General features: G+C 53.2%; 1 protein-coding gene across 2 annotated transcripts in view; it reads right to left on the reverse strand.

The window, feature by feature from the left end:
- Positions 1-356: 356 nt before the first annotated feature.
- The window catches only part of AHCYL1 (adenosylhomocysteinase like 1), a 29,024-nt gene continuing 5,741 nt past the window's right edge, over positions 357-23,639 (reverse strand). For both annotated transcript variants that reach the window (XM_086861526.1, XM_023942332.2), the window contains exons 2-17: positions 13,395-13,506; positions 12,893-13,036; positions 12,064-12,164; positions 10,642-10,744; positions 9,813-9,907; positions 8,916-9,022; positions 8,719-8,835; positions 8,514-8,577; positions 6,580-6,668; positions 6,086-6,156; positions 5,419-5,513; positions 5,244-5,342; positions 4,655-4,723; positions 3,297-3,375; positions 2,783-2,903; positions 357-2,202 (exon numbers count right to left, since the gene is read on the reverse strand). In XM_086861526.1, coding sequence (XP_086717652.1) covers positions 2,196-2,202; positions 2,783-2,903; positions 3,297-3,375; positions 4,655-4,723; positions 5,244-5,342; positions 5,419-5,513; positions 6,086-6,156; positions 6,580-6,668; positions 8,514-8,577; positions 8,719-8,835; positions 8,916-9,022; positions 9,813-9,907; positions 10,642-10,744; positions 12,064-12,164; positions 12,893-13,036; positions 13,395-13,506 — 1,473 coding nt within the window. In that variant the 3' untranslated portion in view covers positions 357-2,195. The remainder of the gene's footprint in view (positions 2,203-2,782; positions 2,904-3,296; positions 3,376-4,654; positions 4,724-5,243; positions 5,343-5,418; positions 5,514-6,085; positions 6,157-6,579; positions 6,669-8,513; positions 8,578-8,718; positions 8,836-8,915; positions 9,023-9,812; positions 9,908-10,641; positions 10,745-12,063; positions 12,165-12,892; positions 13,037-13,394; positions 13,507-23,639) is intronic.

The following is a 23,639-nucleotide window of genomic DNA, read 5'->3' on the forward strand; positions in this document are numbered from 1 at the left end:
ATGTTGGGAGTGGCAGGAACAGGCAGATCCCAAATTGACGGGGCTGGAACAAAGGAATCCGGCAGTGAAGGGTGGGGGGGCACAGACCCCGAACAGGGGGGACCTGCTGGGGCTCAGAGGGGAGTCGGACCCCGACAGAGGAACCTGACAGGGTTTAAACCCCAAGCTAAGGTACTCTATTGGGCTTAAAAGAGGGTGAGACCCCAAAATCGAGTTGTGGGAACACTCAGAAAGTTCTGGTGGGACCCAATCCCCACCCCGAGGTGGTCAAAGGAAGATTCCAGCACTGCCCTTGGGCTCAGAAACAACTCAAGGTCCCCCAAGGCAACAAATAAACCACCCACAACCAAAAGCACTTTGTTTTTCCTAATAGTTTAATTAGACTTCAATGATTTATTGCTCATCTGCAAGGATTAATATTGCATTCATTAAAAATCATTCATATACAAAATAAACCTCTCGCTCCCGGCCCAACGCTGCTGCCGCCATCAACCCCGGGCTCCCCCAGCATGGCTTATCCAGACACGAGTCCTTGTGCCGAGACCCCAGCCAGGCTGGCTGGGACCCCCGGGCGTGGGGGGCTCACAGGGAAGGGGGGATGCTCCCCATCCTCCCCACAAACGCCCAGCCCAGCTTGCTAAGCTGTCCCCAGGGAGGTCTGGGGGATGGTGGAGGGGACCCAGGTGATCCCTGGGATCTGTTGGAGAGCGAAGCAGGTGATCCCCAAAATCCATGGAGCGAGCGTCCAGGAGGAGACCAGGCAGGGTGGGAGAGAGGAACAGTCAGAGGACATGGAGGAGGGGATGGGAGGGGGATGATCTCTGCACCTCTCCCATCTCCTGGTCCCCCAAGGAGCTTTGCACCCCCAGACCCGCAAATTCCCTGGGAAGGACCCATCCAAGTGGACCCCTGCAAAGTGGGGAAGGAGCAGCTCCATGACCTGGGACGTGCCAGCAGCTCCTTCCCTCCCTTGGGTGGGGAAAGGAACAGGAGATTTGGGGAGGATAAAAAAAAAAGCCAAGAGGAACCTCAGTGGGTTGGAAGGAGCTTCCCACACCCCAGCACAAGCTGGGAAAGCGGAATGTCAGCAGCATGGAGGAGGCGATGGGAGCAGCTGGGATGCACGGGGAGAGGATGAGGAAAACAGCGACAGGGAGCAGAGGGGCCAGGCTGGGGTATGGGGAAGGCTCATCTCTGCATCCAGCTCAAAATAAAATAGTAAAACACCCCCAAAACCCACCCCAGACACCCTCAACACCACCCGGCACTTCCCAGTGGGAGATGGGAATGAGGCCACATCCCCAGTGCTTCCTCTTTAAAACATCTGAAAACATCCCCTCCCTCTGAAACACCTCTGTAAGGATGAAAAAGGAAAAGGGGAAGAAAAAACCAAATAAACGGAAAAAAAAATGTTTAAAACTCAATTAAGGTGCAGTTTGGCTAAAAAAAAAAAAACAACAAACAAAACAACAAAAAACCTAGGAGAGATGAGGATAATGCTGGGAAAGCGACCCCCATCCGGATTCAGATTAGCACCCTGAAACACTGAACTCCCCTGGACCCAGGTGGCCAGCAAACCCAGGCCAGTGGCCACCAAACCTGGGCCACCTCAGCGCAGGGACCTGGGCTGGGCTTGGGCACAGTCACCCCCTTTGCCAGGTGTCCTGCAGGCCACTCTGCTCTCAGGAAGCACCCGGAGCAGGGATCTAGCAGCTAAAACTGGGCTCTTTAAGGCAATTTAGAAGTTGCAGATAATCCACACAAAGAAATAGAAGATAAGGTAGAAGAGCATCTCCGGATCCGCAGGGAGCCCGGCTGAGACCGACGTGGGCTCGAAAGGTGGGAAAAAACACAAAATAAAAGCCAAAATAAAGCATTGCTGCAGGAATGAAGTGCCCTTGGCACAGCAGGAAAGGGAAAGCCCCTCCTGGAGCCAGGGCTGGGAATCAGTGGCTTCAGCCACATGAAAGCAAGAAGCAAATCCCAGGTTGTCTGGCAAGGTCAGACAGGGATGTGATCATGGAAAAGGGAGAGAAAAGAAAACCTGACTTTAAAATCACAGATGAAATGTAAAAACAGGTTCTGGTGGTGGTTAAGGGAAAAAAAAAAAAGGTAAACCAAAATAAAAGTGATTTTTAAAAATAATCTCTCGAATGTTGCCTTGTGTGGTCTGGTCCTTCATGGAAATGGTCCCGTCAGTATCTAGGAGAGAAGGAAGGGACAGTGAGGGACATGGGAGGTGCTGCTGTGCCAGGGCAAGGGGATCCCCCAGGAATGGAGTTCCAGACTGGGTTGGGCTGGCAGGGATTTGAAAGCTTATCTCATTCCATGGGCAGCTTCCACCTTCCACTATCCCAGGTTGCTCCAAGCCCTGTCCAACCTGGCCTTGGACAATTCCAGGGATCCAGGGGCAGCCACAGCTGCTCTGGGCACCCTGTACCAGGGCCTCACCACCTTCACAGGGAACAATTTCTTCCCAATATCCCATCCATCCCTGCCCTCTGGCAGTGAGAAACTATTCCCCTTGTCCTGTCACTCCAAGCCCTTGTCCAAAGTCCCTCCCCAGCTCTCTGGGAGCCCCTTTAGGCACTGGAAGGGGTTCTGAGGTCTCTTGGGAGCCTTTCAGCTCTCCCAGAGGGGCTCCAGCCCTCAAAGCATCTCCATGGCCTCCTTTGGACAAGCTCCAGCGGCTCCACATCTTTCTGCTGTTGGAGATCCCGGAGCTGGAGGCAGAACTCCAAACCAACGGGGAGCTGGGAGCTCCTGCCCTGGCAGCTCTCACCTGTAGTAGTTGGGTTTGAAAGGCCCATTTTTGTTGAGTCCCAGGTATTTGGCCTGATCGTCCGTCAGCTCTGTCAGGTGGGCGTCGAACGACGGCAGGTGCAAACTGGCCACGTACTCATCTGGGAATGGGAACAGGGAAAACGGGATCAGGGGGTCCACATCCCCCCCACAACACGGTGAGGTGATGACTGCAAGGTCTGGCTGGGCAGCACTCCAGATTCACCATCACCCAAAGCGCAGCTGAGCCCAAGCCTGGGCTGGATGTGCCCCTAAAGCACGAAGAGGGCATGGAAAATCCCAGAGAAGAGAGGCTGCAGGATGTGGGACGCCTCCCACACTGCAGAACACTTATGAAAATAAATCAAATAACCCCCATGTATTTTAAGGTCACTGCCTCTGGTGGCTTCCCTGAACTCACTGTCCCTCTGGAAGTGTTTCCCAGCCCAGGTTTGAGCTGTCCTTGCACCGCTGGCACACAGATTCCCCAGGGAAAAATCAGTTCCTTCACTCACCCATCTTCTTCGGCAGCAGGTAAACGTCCTGCTTGTACCGGCCCTCGGGAGCGTTGTAGAGCTCAATCAGAGCCAGAGCCTGTGGGAAGCACAGGGATAAGCTGGGAACTGTCAGGAATAGCCACCAGCTTGGGCAGCACAAAGCTCACAAAGGCAGAGAACAGTTTGGGAGCTGGAGGGACAGAGCAACCATTTCCAACATGCCTTGAGGGAAAGGCTCCCACCCCAGGCACATCCCTGTCTGGTCTCCATAATCCCAGTGGAGGGATCAGAGAGCAGGGATGAGATGCCACCCAGTTTCTTTGCAGCATCTGGGGTCGACAGCCCAGGGAAAAAAAAACATGAGGATGGTTTAAGGTTAGCAGCTTTTCTATTAAACCACCCAGCTGCTGCAGCACACAGAAATGGAGGGGCTGCTCCTCAAAAACTGGCAGCATCCAAAAACCAGGGTCATTCCTTCAGGACAGATGAAACTGCATCCCCTGAGTGCTGGCTTCCACTGCTGGAAACTAAGTCCTAAACACAGGCCTGTTCCCTGTCCACTTGGGCTGACAGGAGCGAGCATAAGGGAATTCCCCATTGTCAGCCTGACTGTCCTTCCCCACGAGCACCAGTGCCACCAGTCCCTTCTGTGTTCCCAGTCCCATTCATCCCCTCGTGTTCCCAGTCCCATTCATCCCCTCGTGTTCCCAGTCCCATCAAGCCCCTCCATGTTCCCAGTGCCACCAGTCCCCTCCGTGTTCCCAGTGCCACCAGTCCCCTCAGTGTTCCCAGTGCCACCAGCCCCCTCTGTGTTCCCAGTGCCACCAGCCCCCTCTGTTCCCAGTGCCACCAGTCCCCTCTGTGTTCCCAGTGCCACCAGTCCCCTCTGTGTTCCCAGTGCCACCAGTCCCCTCGGTGTTCCCAGTGCCACCAGTCCCCTCTGTGTTCCCAGTGCCACCAGCCCCCTCCATGTTCCCAGCCCAAACAAAGCCTTGCTTTGAGGCAAGCTCAAACCTGCGCTAGGTGGGCTTAAGCCCATGCTGGGGGAGCTTAAATCTGTGCCAGAGGGGCTTTAACCTGTGCTGGGGAAGGTTAAACCCATGCTAGGGGGTCTCAAACCTGTCCTAGGAGGGCTCAAACCTGCCTGGGGGGAGCTTAAACCTGATTTCCAGCCCAGCAGGATCTGTGCCATGAAACTACTCATTTAAAATCTCTCCCAAAACTTGCTGTACCCAAAACATTGGGTCCATGCCAGCAATAACTCCAACCCAGACAAATGGTATTTCTGGCAGTGGTGCCATCTCAAGGACCAATCCCAGCTCTTTCCAAACCATCCCCACCCCGAGGCTCATGCAGGGCCCCACCCACGTACGGACCTGCGTGGTGGCCGTGATGGAGAGAACGAAGGTGGGAACTGTGGAGCAGCTTAGGTTGAGCAGACGGCCCTGGGAGAAAGCAGGAGGAGTCAGCCCTGAGCTGGACATGCTCCCAAATCCAAACCAAACTGAGTTCCCAGGTGGGATTCACCTCCATCCCCTCCCTGCACTGGGGACCAGGGAGCAGAAGCACAGAGAACCAGAGCAAGGTGACCAGAGCATTTCAAGTCTGCTCCAGTTTCTGCCTTAACCCTTCATTTCAAGGCAGAGAACTGTTGTGGTCCCTAGAAAAGCCAGTCCCTCCTCCTGCCAGAACAGCTCCTGTGGGAAGAGGAGCCAGCCAGCACCTGGGAAACCCTGCACAGATGGGGGTTGCCTGAGTGGGATGAATCCCAGCTCGGAAGAATGGAGTCAGATGGCACCTCTGTGTCTGCACGTGGGATATACCACATTTGCCCTCAAGAAAAGGAAATAAAAAATAAATCAAATAAATCAAAAAACGCTTTTCTGAGCCCTGAAACTCCTCCCAGCACTTTTCCACCTGGCTAGATCTGTGATTTCCCTCACTATGGCCCAGCTCTCAACACACCTCGGCCAGCAGCACCACCCGTTTCCCATCCGGCCAGATGACGTGATCCACCTGGGAACGGACCCGCTCCCAGGTCAGCTCCGGCGTGCGCAGGCTGGTCTGGAAGAGGAGGAGGAAGAGGCTGGAGTGACGGCAGGAGCCGGCAGGCGGCAGGGCCGGAGCTGGCAGCACTCACCACGTCGATCTCGGTGTTGGAGTGGCCCATGTTGCACACGATGCAGCTGTTCTTCATCCGGTCCAGGTGCTCCCTGGTCACCACGTTCTTGTTCCCTGCAGGCACAGAGGGCACAGCTGATCCCACAGCAGCGGGAACACAAACCCTCCGTTTCTCCTTCCCTGAACTCGAGGCAGAGAAGCTCAGCTTGGGGCAATGTCAGATGAATTTCCCTGGGCCACGAGCAGAGAACATCTGGGATAAGTGCTGTCGTGGAATATCCTGAGCTGGAAGGGATCCACAAGGGTCATCAAGTCCCGCTCTTGGACGCTGCATAGGACACTCCCAACAATCCCACTCTGTGCCTCTCTGAGAGCACTGTCCAAACACTCCTTAAGCTCTGGCAGGACTGGGACTGTGACCATTCCCTGGGGGAGCCTGTTCAGTGCCCAAATCTTTGCTCCCATGAATTAACCTTTCCAAGAGATCCCAAAATACCCTGAGAACACATGGTCCCTCTGCTCTGGGCCAGGACTATGGTCAAATAGGGGCGAAAAGCTCCTGGCAGAGCCCAGCTATTGTGGAGAATTAGGAACACACAGCAGTGAAATGTCCCCACTCCCAGCTCCCTTGAGACCCCCCTTGGGAATGATGCTCCTCAGCCTGCTCCAACCTTGTCTACCCCTACCTGTGCAGGTGATGACGACATCCACCTGACGGATTACTTCGCTCAGCTTCACCACCCGAAATCCATCCATGCTGGCAAGAAAAGGGGAATAGGGCCCATGATGAGGAAGAGAAGCTTGCTCCTTCTCTGTCCCAGGCCATGAGGGAACTCAGCAGATCCAAACTGCTCTGGCAGCAGCCCAAGCTCTCCTCTACCCCTCCAGGGACACCAGTGTCATGAGGAAGGGCTGTGCAACAGTTGGGATGTCCAACCCACTCTTGGAAATGTTGGATGAGCCAGGAATGTGTGGCATAGAGACTTGAGCAGCCTCCCCAAGTGGACACTTCTGCCTGGTACCCCATCCCTGAAAGCTGCCCGAGCCCTTCCCCATCACACCCCAACAAGGTGCACGCTCTCCAAAACGAGCCACAGATCCCCCTGGCTTCACTCCAGCCTCTGGCAGGGTTTGGAAGAGCAGGCAGAGAGACATTCCCACACAGATGGGAACACCTTACCAGGCCTGGAGAGCGCAGATGGGGTCGATCTCCGTGACGTACACGATGGCTCCCAGGGCTTTCAGGGCAGCACAGCATCCCTTCCCGACCTGCCCAGGCAAAAGGGTCACGGTGAGGCAGGACACAGACACACCAGGGCTGCAGTCCCTGTCATAAACAGCCCAAGCCCATCCCAGGCTGGAAGATCCTCATCCCAGCCACCTGCCCAATGCCAGGGGCAGCTCAGGATGTACCTGGCGAGTGCCACAACTGCCACAAACCCAGCTCCTCCTCCAAGGCCACCAGCTTCCCACTGCCAGAGGGCAGGATTAGACAGGATATTGGGAAGGGATCCTTCCCTGTGGGAGTGGTGAGGCCCTGGCACAGGCTGTCCAGAGAAGCTGTGGTTGCCCCATCTGGAAATGTCCACGGCAGGAGCTTTCCCAACTCAACGCTCTCACAGTTTGTGCAGTCCCAGAACTGCAGGAGCCTCTCTCCAAGTAGGAATTAAAGACAGCCTAGAGGAGCACACACTGCCCCCTTGCCTTCAAGCTGCAGGATTTCAGAGCCATCCTGCACTCCTCAGGGGGCAGATCCTCCACCCCATGCTGCCCACACCAGCAGAGGGAGCACAGGGTTCCTGCAACAGCATCTCAGACTTCCTTCCTTCTCCTCACAGGAAAATTAAGATGAAGCTCTCCACATCACCAACCCACACCACAACCAGGCACCTGGCTCTGCTGCATCAACTCTGCTCAGGCACATTTTGTGACCAGCAAAGTGCTGGACCAAAAACATTTCCAGAGAGACCCTCACATATCACCCAGCTCCAACCTCCCAGGCAGGGCCAACTGGGACTCCAACTCACATCCAAAGGGGAAAAACCATTCAGGGTGAACAGGCTGGGAGAACTAAGGGTTCAGCCTGGAGGAGAGCAGGCTACAGCAAAACCTTAGAGCCCCTTCCAGTGCCTAAAGAGGCTCCTGGAGAACTGGAGAGGGACTTCAGACAAGGGATGGAGTGACAGGACAAGGCTCAATGGCTTCCCACTGCCAGAGGGCAGGGTTAGATGGGACAGTGGAAAGGAATTCTTTCCTGTGAGGGTGGCGAGGCACTGGAATGGACTTCTCATAAAAGCTGTGATCAGCTCAATTCCTGAAGTGTTCAAGATTAGATGGGGCTTGGAGCAACCTGGTCTAGTGGAAGGTGTCCCTGTCCATGGCAGAGGGTGGAATTGGATGGGCTTGAAGTTCCCTTCCAACCCAAATATGGTTGACACTCTGACACTCTCTTTTTGTGAGGAAGTCCAGCAAAGCTTGGGACAGACCCAGGAGACAGCAACGCCCAGCACAACTCCTGCCTGGAGAAACAGGCAGCAGCCCAGAGTGCTCAGTGACAGCCAGCAGAGTCTCTTGGTCGAGCAAAGCTGGGCTCCACTGGTGCCTGAATGAATTAGGGAGCAAATTCCTGCTGTGAAGAGCCTTTCAGCACTGTCCCTGCACAGTGCTGGAAGATAAACACCCACATGGACGTGCACAGATGGAGGGAAGGTGGCAGCTCCCAGCTCCAGCTCTCCCAGGGTAGAATCAGTTACAAGTTCACGATACAATTTCCCTCTGCCAGAGTATTATTCCCAGGGAAAAGCCGCCTGCCCTGCTCAGTGACAGCCAGGCTGATGCTGAACCTGTGCCAGGGACAGCAGATGGGAGTACCCATGGGTAGTTATAATTCAGGCCAGTGTTCCCAGCAACTGTCAGCTGTGCAGCCCAGTTCATCTGCAGCAAACTGGGAAATCTGATCCATGATCTCCATCCTCCCAGCAGATTCCAGCAAGATTTCCCTGGTTATCGCTCACCAGGTTGGATCTACTCCTTACAGCAAGGGTGAGTGACCTTTGCCCAGGGAACTGCAGGATGCTGAGCTTGGGGGAGGCCAGCACAGCTCACAAAACTCACCTCCCCATAACCACAAACCACCACTTGCTTCCCTCCAAACATCACATCCGTGGTCCTCTTCAGGCTGGGGGACAGAGAGAGACCTGTGTTGGGATCAGTCAAGCCCAAAACCAGGTCAAACAGCAGAGCCTGATCTCTGCTTAACAGCAGCCAGAGCCAAACCCAGCTGTGTGCAAGTGCCAGTGGGGAAAAGAGCTGGACTCACCCATCCAGGATGGATTCCCGGCAGCAGTACAGGTTATCAAACTTCTGCTTGGTGACAGAGTCATTCACGTTCATGGCTGGGACACAGAGCTTCCCAGCCTTGGAGAGCTGGTACAGCCTGGGAGAGGGCACAGGCAGGTCAGAGCAGACAGCAGCAACTCCCTGAGATCTCTGGATCTGCCTTCCCAAAACTCCCACCTGTGCACGCCGGTCACGCTCTCCTCCACAATCCCTCGGATCTTCTTGAACACGCTGGGATATTTCTTATAAACCCAATGGGTCAGGTCCCCACCATCATCCAGGATCTAGAGAACAGGCAAGGAAGAACAGGGAGCAGTCAGGCCTCCCACTGGGAAATGCACTGGCAGAGGACAGGATGGGGAAAATGATTTGGAGAAGCATCTTCAGGCACTGCTGGAGGGGCTGTTCGGGTAGAGGCCTGGGGGCCAGGACTCCTGGGTTCCCCTAGGGGACTGCAACTCGGGGTCTCCTCCAAAACACTGAGATTCCTGATCCCTGTGTGGAGCTGCTGGATCCTAACAGAATTCCCTGCCTCTGCTATTGCTCTGCAGCCTGGCAAGCTGGCCACAGGCAGCACTAACTAACCAGGCTGAGCTCAGGACACCACAACACTCAAGCCCTGAAAGCAAACGGGTGAGGAGAGGCTGTGGGAGGTGTCACAGCCCATGGACACATCACTGGTGACCACAGACCATGCACCAAGGGGGCACATCGCCTTTGACAAGGGAAAGGTGCCCACTCTGATCCCAGCTTTGGGAGGGAGAGGGCAGATGGAGTCTGTGCTGAGAGGAGTGGCTGGGGCAGCTCCTGCACAGGAAAACAGGTCCCATTTCTTGGCTCATGGCAATTCCACCAGGAGCTGCTCCCTTGCCATTGAGATGTGCCAGCTCAGGACATCACCCATCATCTCTGCAGCTCCTGACATTCCCATGGCTGCTCCCAGCTCATCTCCAGCTGCTGTTCTCCAAGAACCCCCCTTTGATGGGGTCAGAGGCCCTTTCCAGGCCAGCAGGCTCCCAGGAACAGCCCCAGCGTGGAAGGGAGGAAGAGGAAGGGCTGGAGAAGGCTCCTTACCATGTTGGCCTGCCAACCATCTACATTAACACAGCGGTCAATGCACCACCAGAAATCATCCTCTGACTCCCCTTTCCAGGCAAACACAGCAACACCTGAAAGAACCGGAGCATCCTTGGAGTTTGCTGGGCTTGGCAGAGCTCCCTCCTGCTTGGCCAACTCCAGAAACACACGGACACAAGAGCCAAGGGGCCATGCACAGATCACATCACAGCCCACACCAGGATCAGACCTGTCCATCCCTCCCTAGAAGATATTCCCCAAAAATATTAATTCCCTAAAACAGAAATAGAAAATATAAAAAAGACAAATAAATAATAAGAAAAAACACTATTAACAATTAACACTATAAAAATAAATAAAATTAAATTAAAATATGGTTAAATATAAAATTTTAATATATTTTATTATTTTATACTTTTATATCTATTCATATTTTGTTTATTAATTCATATTTTATATATATACTGTTTATATTCTATATGATATGTATCTATAAGCATTTTATAAATATTCATATGTGTATTAATGTTTATTCATATGTGTATATTGTATATATACATGTATTCATGTTTCTGTTGTCAATGTATATATATTTATACCTAGTAAAAAATATTTTGAAATATAAATTACAATTTTATAATTTTATAATATAAACATTTTCTATTCTTATGTATTATATTAAATATTAAATATATATATAAAAAAAAACCAAAACACATATATATCTAAAACTAAATAGGTACAAATGGAACATGGAGTTCCCTAGGAGATTTCCCCTGGGATCAGGCCAGGGAGGCAGAGGGGCTGAGAGGGCTCTGGCACTCACCAGCCTCTGCCAAGGCCGCAGCCACTTCGTTCTGGGTGGAGTAGATGTTGCAGGCAGACCAGCGGCACTGCGCTCCCAGGGCACACAGAGTCTCGATCAGCACCTGGGGACAGCGGCACACCCGGGGGTCAGGGATAACCTGGGATAACCTGGGATAACCCAGGGGTCAGGGATAGCCCAGGGATAACCCAGGGGTCAGGGATAGCCCAGGGATAACCTGGGATAACCCAGGGGTCAGGGATAGCCCAGGGAAAACCCAGGGGTCAGAGATAACCTCGGATAGCCCAGGGGTCAGGGATGGCCCAGGGGTCAGGGATGGCCCAGGGGTCAGGGATAGCCCAGGGATAACCCAGGGGTGAAGAATAGCCCAGGGGTGAGGGATAGCCCAGGGATAACCTGGGATAACCTAGGGATAATTTGGGATAACCCAGGGGTCAGGGATAGCCCAGGGATAACCTGGGATAACCCAGGGGTCAGGGATAGCCCAGGGATAACCTGGGATAACCCAGGGGTCAGGGATAGCCCAGGGAAAACCCAGGGGTCAGAGATAACCTCGGATAGCCCAGGGGTGAGGAATAGCCCAGGGGTGAGGGATAGCCCAGGGATAACCTGGGATAACCTAGGGATAACCTGGGATAACCCAGGGGTCAGGGATAGCCCAGGGGTCAGGGATAGCCCAGGGATAACCCAGGGGTGAGGAATAGCCCAGGGGTGAGGGATAGCCCAGGGATAACCTGGGATAACCTAGGGATAACTTGGGATAACCCAGGGGTCAGGGATAGCCCAGTGATAACCTGGGATAACCCAGGGGTCAGGGATAGCCCAGGGGTCAGGGATAGCCCAGGGATAACCTGGGATAGCTCAGGGGTCAGGGATAGCCCAGGGATAACCTGGGATAGCCCAGGTGTCAGGGATAGCCCAGGGATAACCTGGGATAACCCAGGGGTCAGGGATAACCCAGGGGTCAGGGATAACCCAGGGTCAGGCTTAACCCAGGGGTCAGGGATAGCCCAGGGGTCAGGGATAACCCAGGAGTTAGGGATAACCCAGGGGTCAGGGATAGCCCAGGGGTCAGGGATAACCCAGGGGTCAGGGATAACCCAGGGTCAGGGATGATCTGGGGTCAGGGATAACCCAGGGGTCAGGGATAACCCAGGGGTCAGGGATGATCTGGGGTCAGGGATAACCCAGGAATAACCTGGGATAGCCCAGGGGTCAGGAATGCCCCTGGCACGAGGGCAGGCCTCAGGCAGCAGTGATGGGAACAGGAACCAAATGCTGCCCTGGGGAAATGTCACCAGCACAACCTTTCCAAAACACTTCCAGACTCTACTGAACATGCCTTCTCCCACTCCAAATACTTTCCTCCCCAGGGAAAAGCTGAGGTCCCACCCCAGGCCCCCCAAATAAGCAGCCACTCACTGCAGTCTGTGCTGTGATGTGGGTACAGCCCACGATTTTAGCTCCAGCCAAAGGCTTCTCCCCCTGGGCTCGTTTCCTGAGCGAAATCAGAGCAGACATGTCTGCAAAAGGAAGAGAGGTTTTAATGCTGGTTCAGTCTGCAGGGTCCCCTCTCTGCCACAGCTCTCATCCTATCAGGGCCTCCCAGAACACCTCCAGCCCCAAAATTTCTGCTGTAGCTGTTACACAGGGGAGAAAACTCCTCATCCCTGGCCTGGCAGGTCTGTGCAAAACAGGACCAAAACACCAGTGTCATCTGACACTTGACCAAGGGACAAGGAGAGGGACAAGGAGAGAGGCAAGGAGGGGTCTGGGACTGGCACTGCCTGGGGAAGGCACCAAAGGACAGTCACCAGCCCTGTGGCAGCAGGTGAAACACCTGAACTTGAAAACAGGGCTGACACATCTCAGAGGAGCTGCTCTAAATGTGCCTGGATTATCTTCCTCTTCTGAAAGGAAAGGAGTTACCCCATCACCCCACTGGAAATGGTAATTCAGCTTCCTACCACCCCCAGAGCAAGGGGTTGGGATTTTCAGCTTTCACATCTCTGAAGATGTTATAAAATCCTTGTCCCTCCAGAGCCAACAAAACATTAAACCCTGCAAGAGCTCTGTTCCTGCTAGAAAAGGGACAAGACACAGCATCAACGTTTGCTGGCACATCTCACTCTTCCCTAACTGATTTGGGGAGGGGAAACAGGATACCCAAGGCTGCAGCAGGAGTGGGAGTTGCCACTCCTCAGCTCCTGGTTTCCAGAACCTGCCCCAAGCCCCAGACTGCACTTTGTACCTTGCTCGGCGATCTCAATCTCCCGGCGCCCAAACTCTGCCTGTTTGATGTTCTTCACACAGAAATTGCTGCTGCCCTTGGAGTTGGTTTGTTGTTTCTCTCGGGGGGACACCTCGTCATCAGAGCTGTCTGTGTATGAGGCAGCTAAACCAAAAGAGGAATGAGTGTTATGCCAGGCCTTATGCATCCAAGAACCTCCTACCCTTCATGTTTCTGCTGTTTCCCTTCCCAGCTTTCCCTCATGGCTCAAACTACCAATGTCCTAAAGAAAGCCAACGCCCTGAAGGAATTTTGCTCTCTTTTTTCTCTAAAACAACCCAGAGGTAACGATTATCAAATGGCAATCAATGCCTGAGCTTTGGGAATGCCTGGAATCATTCCCTCAGCATCCAAGAACAAACAGCAGCACAAATCCTGCCACAGGGTGTGGGCAGCACATTCACTGCAGCACCCACACTGGGTTTGTGAGAGGAACACGTGAGGACAGGGAGCTGGCACCTACCAGAGCTGTAGCTGTCAGTGGAAGACTGGGAGATGGAGCGGGACAGGGACCGACGGCCCGTCTTGGTCGGGAATTTGGTGAACTCCTGCATGTCATCTGCAAATTGGATTTGCTGGGAGCAAAGGAAAGAAATGCTAAATCAGGAGGTGATCCTTAGGGCAAGACACCTCTCCAAGCTACAGGGACCCACGGATTCCTTCAGTCCACAAAAAATAACATCACCAAATAAATACAAGGCTACAGATGCCAAAAAATGAAGTCCCTTTTTCTGCCTGAACAACTACCACCAGATTTTTGTCACCCTGCAGATTTGACACAACACCTGAAGATACAAAGAGCACCCTGAAACATCCCCTTTAACCCATTTCCAGCTCCCTAAGGCTCCTTCAGCAATTACACTCCTTGTACAACCCACATCCCATGTGGAGGCAGAGACCCTGCCCCAACCGCTCCCCGAAGATTTCTGCCCCAAAATGCAGCAACAAGAAAGCTGGGGTGGTCCCCAGAGATCCCTGGTGCTTCCAGGCTCTTCCCCAGGAGCAGAGCATCCCACAGGTTAAAAACACTGCACATCCTTCCAAAACTGACACTAAAAGCACAGGAAAAAACCTCAGCAAGAGAGAACATTTCAACAAAAAGAAGTTGACATTGCATTGGCTTTCAGCCTCCTCTGCAGGACAAGATGTTTCCATTGGAAGAAAACCCCCAAAACAGCCACCTCTCCCAGCCAGAGGCAACTCAAGGCTCCAGCACCTTCCACCAGATCATCAAATTTAACTGGTGGGCCAAAAAAGAGGAAAAATAACCCAAAACTACTCAGCTGCTGTGCTCACCCCGAGTGAGCAGCCAGCAAAGAGCCTTATTGCTGCTCCTGCCAGGGAAACAGAGATGAAAAGGAATTAGGGAAAGCACCAGCAAACCCAGCCTGCAGCCCCCTCCCTGCTGCCACACAGGAGACCCTGACAAAGAACCCCAGCACGGCCCCTTGGCTGCAGGATTTGATTCTGCTGTTGAACAGGGATGAGACGTCATGGCAGGGAGTGGGACTAACAAAGCATCCCTGAGACCCTGGAGACCTCGAGAGGAGTCCTGGAGAAATCAAGATGATGGAAAGACACAGCCCAGAGCGGCCTCAAGGAGGGGTTTTCTGTGCCACAGCCATCCCAAAAGCTCCCTGAAATCTTTGATGCAGGAAACAGCCTTCAGAAGGGAGAAGAATGAAACTATTTAGTTGAAATGATCCATTTCAGAAAGAAGGAATCTGCACTGGCTGGAGCTGGGGTGGCTGCAGTACCAGTACAGCTTTTTTGGCTGGAAAAAGTAGCCAAAATTCTACAGGATCCCAGCAGATGGGCCAGAAGCAGCATGGTATTTCACTCAGGAAGGGACAAGGGGGCATGAAACCTACGGCTCACTGCAAGGGAGGACAGGAGGGATGAGGTGGGACTCCAACATCTCTTCCAGGAACTGACTGGCACAGATCAGATCCATCACCACACCCAGCCAAGGATCCCAGGCATTCCTGTGGGTGCTGCTGCTGCAAGGTTTCCAGCCAGCTCCTCACTGGACACATCACAGCCCAATATCTGCTTCCCTGACCAGACTTCCAGCCAGATTCTGATGCAAACTACTTTAGCTTGTATTAGTGGAAGGAATGGGAATGATAAATGGAGATAAAAGGTTTGGTTTTGCAATTGTTTGAGGTCATTTGGTGCAGAGGGAGGATTCAGAGGGCACCACAACCTCCATGCCCACAGGAGAGCAGAGGGAGGTTGTGGAGGGCAGGATCTGGAGGGCATCACAACCCTATCCCCACAGGAGAGCAGAGGGAGGATGTGGAGGAGACCACAACCCTCATCCCTGTGGGAAATCAGAGGGAGGACCTGGAGGGCACTGAAACCTCCATCCCCATGGGAGAGCAGAGGGATGATCTGGAGGCCACCACAGCCCCCATCCCCACAGGAAAGCTGATTCCAGGGGTAAGAGGGGCAGAAGCACTTCCAGGCAGGTACCAACAGTGTGCTCAGAGCGTGTGGCAGGAGCTGGCAGGTTTCCCAACAAAGAATGATGTTGCTGGAATTTGTTCAAAGTCTGTTGCTTGGATCAATCCTCCCCACACAGCCTGGGATAGGATTGTGCTACTTCCATGCCGGTGTATTGCTCAGGGGCACTTCCAAGGAGGAAGAAGTATCAGCAATTTCAGGACACAAGATTTCCATGCCTTCACATCAAGCTCTTCCTCTGGCAGCTCATCAAACCAGAGGGTATAAAAAAACATTCCCCATAAAACAGCTGCTGGCATTAAAACAGCTTAAAGTGTTAGCTGAGGAATTTTCTGTATCTCAGGGAAAGGTTTCCAGGGAAGAGGTGACCCAGGAGGGGAAAAACACAAGGCACAGTGCTTCAGCCCAGGGTGCAGGTCTGTCCTGGCTTGCAGCATCCAGGATGTGTGAGCTCTGGGACAGGGCAGCTCCCTTCAGGGAAATGTGCTGCCTGCATGGTCCCATGGAGCAAAGCTCCTTTGGGATGCAGTGGAAAAGAGAGGATGGGATGGAGGGATGCTGCACTCCCCAGCCCCACAACACCCCACACCACAATCCACCTTCAGGGCTCCAGCTGTGAGTGCTGAGCCAGCTCTGAGGCACAACCCCACTCTGCAAGAGAAACAGCAGGTTTAGAAACATGGGAATGAGGGGATTGAATCCAAGGGGAGAGAAAAAGCAAGTGCTAAACAAACCAAGTGCTGAATTACCCCCAGTAATCCCTGCCGTGGCTTTACCAGGGCTCAGCCGAACTCCCCAGCTTAGCAAAATCTGCCCTGGCTAAAATTATCATCAAACACCATGAACAGCACCCAAATCCAACAAACAATGGGAACACCCAGCCCCTCTGAGGCTGGGAAATTACCGCTGTGTCCGGCGGCGCGCGGCGGGAGCCGAGGGAGGTCGGACAAGGCACTGGAGCAGAGGTGCGTGAGCAGTGCCCTCCACGTGCCGGGCGCTCGAGCTGCATTAAGGAGACAGAAAATCTCCTAATCCCTCTGCCTGTGATGGGAATTGGAATGAACGGCATTCCCGGCCGGGGGCTGCGGGTCAGCGCTCTGCGGGATTGGGGCTTTCCGGCTCCCACCGTCACCGAGCGCGTCCCAAACTTCATCCTGCTGCAAACGGCTTTTCCAGCCGGGTGGAGCACAATGGTTTAAGAGCAAGGAAAATATTTCTCCGTCCCAGAAATTCGTGGTCGAGGAGGGAAAACAAGACAGCACCCAGTTCCCTGCGTAGGAATGAAGCCAGGGGTTTTCAGCACCACTGCCCTGGAAAGGGAGGAGATGGGGCTGGAGACCTAAGGGGCCGAATGAGCAGCCCCTCACTTGGAACAGCAGGGATTTTGGGATACGTTCTGCAGGAAAACAGCAGGATCCACCATCCCCTGCCAAGTCCTTCCAGAGCATTGCTGGGCACTGCCTGCTCCCAGCCAAGCCAGGAGGACATTTTCTCCCTCTGAGAAATCCACTGCCACTGTGCCCATTGCCAGGCAGATCTGACATTTCCCAACACCAGCCGCTCATGTTCAGCTCAAACCACCCTGTCCAGAGCTGGAGCTGAGGCAGCACTGCCCACCCTATTTGGCCACACTGCCCAGAGCACCCCAAACCACCAGGAAGGCCAGCCTGAACGAGATGTTCTCTAGGTTATAAGGATAAATCCAGTGAGAACACTGGTGGGGCAGTGCCAAACCCAGCAGCTCAAGCGTCCCCAGCACACACAACCTCATTTGTTTAATTATTACAACACAGGCAGGACAAACAGACTGCAGGTCTGGATTGGTACCATCTCACCAAACTGGCAGCTCATGACTGCAGGCTGTGCCATCCTCCAAGGCTGATCCCAAGTACCTTCCCAGTGGTCAGCCAGGAGAGCAGTTCTTGGAGCTGCCAGAGTAAGAAAATTCCAGTCCCTGACCCCAGGGAGAGGGGAGTTGCAGACACAGCTGGATTTACCCCAGGCACAGATGAACCCAGCACGTCCCTCTCGCACAGGACAATCCCACTTTTCATTTTAACACTTCTTCCATTCCCAGAACAGCTCCAGAGAGGTCGTTTAAGCTCCTTTGCTGTGCTACACATCCCTGATTGCATCCCATGGAGCCCTGGGGGAGAGTGGGAGCAGGTTGTGGAAGGAACAGAGATTTTGGAAAGCATCCACCAACTCACAGCTGACATGGCTCATCAATGCACAGGCTCCACGGGGGAAAGGACATGGGCTGGGAAGCAGCTCCAGGCTCTATTCCTAGCACCCCTTGCTTCAGCAATCCCTTTTTTTCATTATTATTATTTATTATTAGGGACAACATGAGCATCAGCACATACACAGCCACAGGAAAAGTGTCCTCCCGGCCACTTTTGTCCTGGATAAGTGGAGGGGGGACAGGAACAGGCTCCACACATCACCCAAGATAAGCAGGAAGAAATGAAGCATGTAAAACCCTCCAGACTTCCGAGTCTGACATCTGTGGATGTGAGGACACAGCACAGTTGCCCGGGGAGGAACAGCAAAATTGGAGGAAAGCACATTCCTACAGCCACAGCTCTACTGCAGAAGGGTCTCTGCAACCCACTTGTGTCCTCCCAGGAGAAAGCCTGGAAGGATCCAGAGTCTTGGGACCTTTCCTTTGGCTGCAGAAAACCAGCAGCAGAGATCAGGACTACTCAGTGCAGCCAGTTCCCTTTATTTAATATGTTCTCCCAAACAAAAACTCCCTGGCAGAGGCTGGGAGGGCACTGCTGGATGCCCATGCTGCCAAAGCAGCCCTGACATGGAGGGCAAACTCCTTTTAAGTTCATCATTTCTTTGTCATTCCCGGGAATGACAATTTCCCATTTCCTGGGAAATTCAGCCAACAAGAAATGTTTTACAGCTCCAATGAGCATCTTCCTCCTCAACAGCCCTGCTCTCACATGGAACAGGAGCAGCAGCTCGGAGCAGGGCTGGGTTTTGCCCACCTGGAGATGGGCAAAAGGTTTCAGTCTCCGAGGATTCTTTATCTACAGAAGAGAGAGCTGCGGGTTTTTCCTGAGGAGGAGCTGGGTCAGGCATTGCTAAAGGACGAGTTGTTTTAATCCACTGATTTGCAGAAGCGACTCATCACAGCATCCAGGCAGGGCAGAGGCACCCCAGGGACTGAGGCCCTTCAGCCCCATCAGCTGAGGGGAAAAAGTCTGGTTACCAGTGTTCTCCTTCATTCCAGGTTAGAAAGAGAGGAGCAGCTTTGCTTGAGCCACTTCCCCAGGGAAAGGACAGAAAGCACCCAGATCCCAGAGGGGACCCTGAGCTTCCTGACCAGGAGAAAAGAGCCATTGCCACATTTGCTTCCCTGAGGCCATCCCAAATCCACCAGCAGCAGGTTCCCGATGCTCCCAGTGTGTGTCCCTGTGCTGGCCCCTGGAGCTGGCCCCATTCCCACTGTGACCATGCCAGGGTGCTGGGTTTGTTTAGAGGACTTGGCTGCCCTGTCCTCAGGCCCCCTCTGCTCCGCTTCCAGGCTGGAAGAGCCAGCCCCTGTTCCCACAGGACAGTGTCTAACATGAGGCTGGAAACAGGGGACACACAGGGGACACATGCTCCACGATCCAACAGGACACGGATTTTTGGGTTGGGAATCAGCAAGGCAGACAGGGATGGTTTTAGGGCTCTTTCCCTGTGAGGTTATCCAGCCTGGAAAGGTATTTCTGGATCACAGCACTCCTTAAGGATGGAAGGAAAGGAAAAGTTAGGTACTTGGAAAAGAAGGATGGGGGATCAGTACCAGCAAGACTCCCACCCTGACGACTCACCATCCCCAAACCCAAACCATTGGGGAGGGGAGGGTTTGGAGGTGGATTTGGCTCTGTGACTCAAACCATCCCATTCTCCCACCTCCAAGCTCCAGTCACGTGTGCCAGTGCAAACTTGGATGGCAAAGGGCTGCACAAATTCACAGGAGGCTATGGCCAAGCCCATGGAAGAACCACCAGATTCCCAGCTCAAATCCTCCCAATGGATCCCCAGCCAGAGCCCATGGCCAGGTGCAGGTGGGGGATTTGCCCCAGCAGTGCCCACTGCTTCATTCCACAGGGATGCTGGAAGAGCAGGAGAGCTGCTCAGAAAACATCTCCTGGTCCTCCACAGCCTGAGCACCAAGGGCTCTGTGAGAGCTGGAAGTAGAACAACAACCCTCAGGAAAAAGGACCTGCTGCTGCTCCAGGTGTGGCCTTTGCAAGAGAACATTCTCCTGGTTTTTTAGAAGAACCCCCAAGTGCTCCATTCAGACACCACAGCTGGAAGAGCTTCCAGCTCTGTGAATGGAAGCACAGCCACGTGGAATTTGGTGCTCCTGGATCAGTACCTCTCGCTCCCAGAGGGTTCACAGGGCAGGCTGCTCTCCTTAGAGGCACAGACCTGCCTGGCACTCTCCCTGCCAACTCCCTGAGCAGGAATCCCAGCCAAATCTCTGCCTGGAAACCTTTACACTGCTCCCAGTAAAGAAATAAAAGGGCACAGAGGTTCTGGCAAAGCAAACCAGCCAAGCCCTAATCCCAACCTCCATCCTCCATGCCAGGGAAAGGCTGGTTGGGTAAAGAACTGAGGAAAAAAAAAACCCAAACAAACCAAGTTTTTGTGAGTCCAAGAGGACAATTAAGGACTTCCACATGAATCCCAAAACTCAGCAGAGGAAAAAAAAAAAAAAAGCCACCAGGAAAGAAAGAGACCCCTTCCAAAGGTCAACAGGCTGGAAATCACCACAAGATTCCAGTCACGATGAGAATCACTGCAAATGTGTTAAAGGAATAATAAACAGAAGGAGGGATTCAATAAAAGAAATGTGATTTTGAGTGTTAAATAGTAACTGAGGATAAATCCTGCCTCATAAACACCTGGAGGTCAAAGGTGTGCTCCAGCAGGACCAGAGGGAAAACTCCCCACCAGCAGATAAGGAGGCATCTAATCCTTGGACTTGCAGGAATTGAGGTAAAGGCTTGGGCCCGGCTTTGATGGAGTGGGATATCTCCTGAAACACAGAGGGATATCTCCTGAAACACAGAGGGATATCTCCTGAAACACAGAGGGATATCTCCTGAAATACAGAGGGATAACTCCTGCCTGGCAGGAACAGCTAAAGTCCAATGTCTGGGATCCGTAAGGGCAGTGAACTCCAGTCATGTCTCACAGGTTAACTCCATAATCCCCATGAATGGGCAAACAGCCACTGGTCTAAAGCCATCCCGGATTTCTCACCTCTGGATTCATCCCCAGTGCCCTCCCAGCCTATGGCACAGCACGTTTGGGCAGTAGGAAATTAGTATTAATTTGGATTACCACACTGGAAGAACTGCACAGACAAGACAAGGTCATGTCCTTGCAAGGACAAGGGGAATGGCTTCCCCGTGCCAGAGGACAGGGATGGATGGGATATTGGGAAGGAATCCCTCCCTGTGAGGATGGGCAGGCCCTGGCACAGGTGCCCAGAGAAGCTGTGGCTGCCCCTGGATCCCTGGCAGTGCCCAAGGTTCACAGGGTTTGGGAGCCATGGCAGAAGGAGGAACTGGGTGAGCTTTAAGGACTCTTCCAACCCAAACCACTCCTCTATTCCAAGAGTGTGGGGTTAAATCACTTCCAGCAGCTTATGGGGCAATCTGAGGACTGCTGGTCTCCAACAGGCCAGCTGGCAGAGCTTGAAGCCCATGGAAATGTGTTTGTGTGTCAGAGCTGAGAGGGAATCAGCTTTAATTAGCATCAATTTTTAAACTAATTAGAAAATGCCTCTCCAAGCACAGTTGTATGAGACCAAGGGAACACTTGGAAGCACTGTTAAACAGCTCGTTCAGGAACACCTCATGGTCTGAAGGGAGGGTTTGACACAAAAAAAAGAAAACAAAAAAAACAAATGGAGAAGCCCAAACTTCTGCTCCGTAATCCTGAAGCAGCCCCTGTGTTTTGGGGGAGGAATCGCTCCCCTTGGCACTCTAGGTGCCCCACCTGCCTCCCCTTCTCCCCCCAACTGCCTTGGAGAAGCTCAGCATTCCAAGACTTCTACTGGTCTTTCAAAAAATCAGAACAGCAAAACCCACTCAGGAGAGGCTCCAGCTACTCTAAGATCCCCTTAGCTGATCCTCCACCCCTGTGCCACGGCTTTAAGGGAAAACACGCTGCAGGATCAGCATGGAAACAGGAGCAGCCTGCTCTGGAAAACTGGAATTCCATCCTCCCCCTGCCCTGGTCCCAAAGCCTCTCACAGTGGTATTTCCACTAGAGCTGCCTCATTTACCAATGGACTATTTTCAGCCCTGGAAATTACTTGGATTTTGATGCATCTGGTTAGAGGCAAAGCAGGAGAAACTTCAGGCTTCAGCATGGACTTTTCCCTGCTCAGGAGTTTGAGGAATTACCACCTGGTAATTCTACTGATGTATCCAGGGTGTCAGAGCAAAGCCAACCTTTCCCTGCAAACAGGGCTGATTCCATGAAGCCCCTTTCTTCTAAAGGAGGGCAGGAGGGATTGAAAGTGATTTCCTTGTGGAGATGGCAAGCTCACAGAATATTTGGAGAAGGGGTTAGTTAATGTAGGAGACACTGTGCCGCCTGCAAGATGCTGACAGCTCCAAGGTCAACAGGGATCAGCCAGATGTTCTCGCTCCAAAACATGCCCAGGTTGGATGTAAAACTCTCCCCACAGTGCAGGAATGTGTGAAATCTGGGGCTCCCTGTTGGGAGGTGAAAGGAGGAGAGGCAGAAAACAGCAGATACAGGCTGAACCTCACCCTCATCTGGAAGGAGGACACCAAAACATGAATTTCAGGAAGGCAAAGCCCCAAGGAGTCTCCTTTTCCAGGCTGCGCACTTCTTCTCACTGCAAAAGGCCAGAAGGAGTGATCCCCTCCACCCACACCACACAGATAAAGCAGGCTCCAGCAGCTCCCACCCAAATCCTGGCTCCTGAAGGCAGGCAGCTCCTCAGCCAGGCAGGAACGGGTGCTGCCAGCCAGCTCCAGGTCTGTGGGGGCAGCCAAGGGGAAGCTGCACCCAACTCCGAGGGCTGCGGGAGCCTCACCCGAATTACAATGGAGCCTGTACAAGGAGCTGGAACATCATGTCCTCGGCCACCTCAGTCCTTTGGCTGTCACCAACCTGAAGTAAACAGATTCTGCAGCAGCAATAAGCTCGTTACCAAGGCCACCGTATTGATCCCAAAGTGTAATTAAAATTCACAGTTCAAGCAGCCCAACTCAACAGGGCAATGGGGGCAGCTCCAAAAGGCAGGACTGGCTTCAGCTTCTGCCTCCCGCTTTCTCAGAGGCACAGAACCCATGGGGGGAGATCAGCTGCCAAAAAAACAGCCCAAATTCTTCTCTGTGAGACTGGGGAGCACCTGGCACAGGGGGCCACAGAAGCTGTGGCTGCCCCATCCCTGGAAGTGTCCAGGGACAGTTTTCAGGTCGGAGAGGGCTTGGAGCAAGCTGGGATGGTGGAAGGTGTCCCTGCCCACGGCAGGGGTGGAACTGGGTGATTTTTCAGGTCCTTTGCAAACAAACTATTTCCAAACTACGGCACCTTCCTCTTTGGATTTTGGGGCATCAACCAAGAACACCCATTCACAAGGGTTAACCATGCCAGGGAAGCCTGCAAGGATGATGTGGGCAGAGAGGGATGGTGCAGAGCAGATTCCAGCACTGCTCAGGGTGCCCAAGCCCCTGGAATTACCCAGTTCCCTGGGAAGGTAAGCTCCCACACAACCTGCTGAGGTGACACCATGATGCTCCTCCTTGGTGGGACTCCCTGACCCTTCCCCCAGCCCCTTACAACCCCTGGTTTCATGGAGTCTCACTCTGGGAGAAGTTCTGGCACAAAGTCTTTGGCACTCGGGGCCACCAGCAGGTCCCAGGACAGTCACCTGGAACGTCACCACCGTGTGCTGAGTGAAGGTGAGCCAGAGGGCCCAGATAAGCAGCTCTGATCAAAGTGCTCAGCAGGAAACATAACGAGCCCTCTGCAAATGCGACCGTCACCCCCAGGAAACTCCTGGTGATAAAAACACAGCCAAGCAAATCCCTGTGCTGAAGTCCCACACATTTCCTGCTCCAAAATCTGGGATGGGGCACTCACCAACTCCTCAGAGGAACAACACAGACAGGATCATCACTTGCAAAGGATTAACTCCAACCTGACCTTGCAAACCTGATTTCCAGAGCAAAATACCCCAGCCCCAACA

This window comes from Cyanistes caeruleus, chromosome 24 (assembly GCF_971803275.1).
Source record: "Cyanistes caeruleus chromosome 24, bCyaCae1.hap1.1, whole genome shotgun sequence".
NCBI classification, from domain to species: Eukaryota; Metazoa; Chordata; class Aves; order Passeriformes; family Paridae; genus Cyanistes; species Cyanistes caeruleus.